This window comes from Apteryx rowi, unplaced genomic scaffold, assembly GCF_003343035.1.
Source record: "Apteryx rowi isolate R43461 unplaced genomic scaffold, aptRow1 scaffold_132, whole genome shotgun sequence".
In the NCBI taxonomy this organism is placed as follows: Eukaryota; Metazoa; Chordata; class Aves; order Apterygiformes; family Apterygidae; genus Apteryx; species Apteryx rowi.
In genome coordinates this window covers 1,291,308-1,294,611 of record NW_020447553.1, presented here as the reverse complement: position 1 = coordinate 1,294,611, position 3,304 = coordinate 1,291,308, and the positions used below count along the sequence as shown (strand labels likewise).

The 3,304-nt window shown below is 68.9% G+C and overlaps 1 protein-coding gene across 3 annotated transcripts; it reads right to left on the bottom strand.

Moving 5' to 3' along the window:
• Positions 1–1,278: 1,278 nt before the first annotated feature.
• On the bottom strand, positions 1,279–3,194 carry LOC112961479 (small integral membrane protein 29-like). Of its 3 annotated transcripts, XR_003252035.1 has the most exons (6): positions 2,913–3,194; positions 2,365–2,577; positions 2,257–2,282; positions 2,029–2,134; positions 1,598–1,876; positions 1,357–1,448 (listed from the first exon to the last, which is right to left on the bottom strand). XR_003252035.1 is itself a non-coding variant. In XM_026056726.1 (5 exons), the coding sequence occupies exons 2-5, from the start codon at positions 2,473–2,475 to the stop codon at positions 1,341–1,343; spliced, it is 351 nt and encodes a 116-aa protein (XP_025912511.1). In that variant the 5' UTR covers positions 2,476–2,577; positions 2,913–3,194; the 3' UTR covers positions 1,279–1,340. The 3 variants fall into 3 exon arrangements, 2 of the variants coding, with proteins under 2 accessions (XP_025912511.1, XP_025912512.1); XM_026056726.1 differs by lacking the exon at positions 1,598–1,876 and having other exon boundaries at positions 1,279–1,448; XM_026056727.1 differs by having other exon boundaries at positions 1,361–1,876.
• Positions 3,195–3,304: the final 110 nt, after the last annotated feature.

Sequence of the window (3,304 nt, the reverse complement as noted above, 5' to 3'; positions counted from 1 at the left end):
CCCCCCCCGGCTTTTTCCTCCTCTCCTTTCTCACACTCGGACAACAGCAGCACTGGAATACAGCTCCCCCCGGCACGGCGTTCCCGCGGCCCCCATCAGCCCGCCTGCCTCCCCCCCCGTAAGACGGCGGCGATGGGAAGCCTTCATCCTTCGCCGTCCCCTCCCCGCTCCCCGATTTCGTGCTCCCCGCGCGCGGCCCCAGCAGCCGCTTCGGCCCCGCGGGGAGGGGGCAGCGAAGGCGAGAGCCCCCAGCCGCAGAGCCGTGCCGGGGGAAAGCTTTGCTCCGGCCGCTGCTGAGCCGGGCTAAACCCCGCTCCGCGGCGCCGGGCGATTGCACCGTGTCCCAGAGCTGCTCCCGCGGCCGCCAGCGATGCCGGCGGCACCAGGCGCCCGGCCCGGCGCCCTTCCCGCAGCCCGGAGAGCCCCGGCGGTGCTGCCGGCCGGCCGCATCCCGCGCTGCGCCGGGCTCCTCCTCATACAGGTTCTTTTAGGGGGGTTCTTGTATTTTTTTCTTTTTCCCTTCATTCGCAACTACCTCTGGATATTTAAGTTCCACTCTCCGAACTCACCGACATGCTGCTGCTGCACCGGTTACGAGGTTCGTGACTCCGACGAGGGCTGCCGGGGGGCAGCGCCGGGTTGGGTTTTCTTCTTTTTTCTGGGGTTTGGGGGGTTTTGCTTGTTTTTTTTTCTTTTTCCTTCCTCCCCTCCGGCCACAGTGAGTTGACGCCGCAGAGCAGAGCCGGTGGCGCCGGGGCCGAGGGGATCATGGGGTTTTTTTTCTCCCCGTTTCGGGTATTTTTTTGTTTTGTTTTTTTTTGTTAGGATTATTTTAAGGATGAGGCTGCTCGGAGGGCCGGGGCTCGCAGGGCGCTGGGACACGCGATACCCGGCAGCCCGCAGGCGCCGTTCCTCCGGCCGAAGGTTTCGGGTTTGGGTTTCGGGGGCGGCCGCAGTTGGGAGAAAATTGGATTTTTTTCTTCTTTTTGGTCCACTGTTAACGACCTTTTGGTTTCCTACTTGCAGTTACTTGAATAAAACGTTTTATGGATGTTTGCCACCTCTGCTCTGCGCTCTGGGTTTGGGTCGGGTTTCGGCTCAACGGGCTTTTGGAGCCGCTCTGGGGTGAAAAACCTGGTTTTATCCATGCATGGAGACTGCGGGCCCTGGATCCGCGTGAGCCACGGAGCAGCCGCTCGGCACGGTACCTTCTGCGCCGGGACGTCCGGGGCCGCGCGGGAGCTGCCGGTGCAAACAGAGCCAGGCGAAGCCCTGCTGCCCCCTGCAACCGCCCCTGTCCATGGGGCGTTTTTATTACCAAAAAAAAGAACAAGCTGCCATCAAATACAAAAAGGAGCCGCCGCTGCAAAGCCGTGCTGTGCCGCTCCGCTGTCCTGGAGCGTCCGCGCTGCCGAAAATCCTCCCGGCCAAATGCACGAGGCTCTGGGCTGAATGCAAAGAAACCCCCGTTTCGCCCTGCCCGGCGGCGCGCATCTCGCCCGCGGACCCCGCGCCGCCACCGCGTTTCCCACCGGAGCGCCCCGCGTGGGCATCCCGGCTCGAGTCCCGCGAGCCATCAAGGAGGGGGAAAGAAAACCTGGCAGAAAGGAAAACCGGCAAAACCGCGTGCAAAGGCAGCAGGAAACGCCGGTGTCGCCGGGCGGCATCGCTGCGGGGCCGGGTGCGTCCCGGGGCACGGCGCCGCTGCCGAAACCTGCCCGGCCCCCGCGGGCGGCGGGGAGGCGCGAAGGGAGGCAGAGCGCCGGCATCGAGCCGTCGTCCCTTCGCCGCCGGCTCGGCCCCAGCGCCGGCATCAGGCCCTCCAGTCGGCGCGCGGGGGCCGGCGGGGCTGGGACCCCCCCCAGCCGGGCACCACCTGCAACGAGCACAGCGAGAACGGCGTCCTGAGCGGGAGACGCCGGCCGGGGAGCGGCTAAACCCCGCGCGGCGCTGCTGGCAGTAACTCTGCCGAGCGATAATTCTCCGTGCAAAAAAAATGCAAAGCAGCAGGCGTCCCGCGCGGCTCACCCGAGCCTCCTCGGCCTCCACCAGCAGCTCCTGCTCGGCGTCCGCCGGCTCCTCGGCGGGGTCGTAGCTGTACATGGGCAGCAGGCGGTGGCGCAGCCGGTCAAACCTGCGCGGGGGATGGCGCCGGAGGCTGCAGCCGAGGGGTGCGCGCGCCCCGGGACCGGCCGGACCCCCCCCTTCCCCCCGCCCCGCCGGCCCTCCTCGGGCAGCCCGGCCGGCAGCGCTCACCTCCTCCTCTTCTGAACGTACATCGTCTGCAAGGAGAGCAGGGGAAGGTGAGGGGGGGGGACACGGCGTTTCGGGGACGGCTCCCTGCCGCCGGCGCCCTGCACTCACCACGGCCAGGATGACGCCGACGAGGGTGATGAGGAAGAAGGGGACGAGGATGTAGCCCACCAGGGAGTCGCCGGAGGCGCCCGGGGCGGTGGGCGACGTGGCGTTGCTCATGGCCGGCGCGGCAGCCCCGCGCGGGCGCCTCTGCGCATGGGGCCGGCCCTGCTGCCGCCAGCGGACGCGGGAGGCACCCGACGGGCGTCGCGGCACCGCGGGCTGCAAACCCACAAACATCCGATAATAACTCCCTTCCGCCGGCACCGGCCCCCGAAGGCAGGAAGCACCATGAGGCTTCTGCGCAGGAGTCGGCCACGAGGATGCACCCGGCAGAGGGTGCACCCGCCCCGGAGAGGGTGCATCCACCCCGGAGAGGGTGCACCCGCCCGGGAGAGGGTGCACCTTGGAAAATGCTGGCACACAGGCACCTAGCATGGCACGCAGGCACCTGCGGCACCCCGGGGAGCCGGCACCCCGTCGCTGCCCCACACCACCCCGCTCACCCGCCCCGGGTTCACCCCTCCTCGCCTGCCGCCGCGCCAGGCCCTGCTCACCGCCGCGGCTCCTCCGCGCTGGGTGCTGCTGGCGGGAAGTCACTTCCCCGGCGCCTTCATCACGCAGGCCAGGAGCAGAGGCGTCGCAAGTCCTCCCCCTCCAGAGCCGGGTGCGGAGATGATAAGCGGGGCGCAGGGGCCACCCAAGTCTGCCGAAGCAGCAGCAGCGCGATAAGGGAAGCAGGGAAAGCCCCTGCCCAGGAGCCCCGGCGGCGGCGCTCGCAACCTGCAGCAGCGCTCTGCTCGCAGCGTTGCTCCCGCTTGCAGGCCCCGGCACGGCCCCGGCGCCCCCAGCCCCACGCTGCTGCAACCCCCCCACCCTCTGCACGCCCGCCCCTGCCCCGCTGCAGCCCAGCATCGCTGCAAGCCCTACGCTGCCCCGGGGCCCCCCC

Bases quoted from the DNA above. Each gene is read 5' to 3' on its own strand.
- LOC112961479 (XM_026056726.1), bottom strand. From the start codon at position 2,475: ATGAGCAACGCCACGTCGCCCACCGCCCCGGGCGCCTCCGGCGACTCC. The intron at 2,135-2,256 runs GTGAGCGCTGCC...TCCCCCGCGCAG, and splicing joins TACGTTCAGAAGAGGAGGAG to GTTTGACCGGCTGCGCCACC. The intron at 1,449-2,028 runs GTGAGCCGCGCG...CTTTGCATTCAG, and splicing joins TGGAGGCCGAGGAGGCTCGG to CCCAGAGCCTCGTGCATTTG.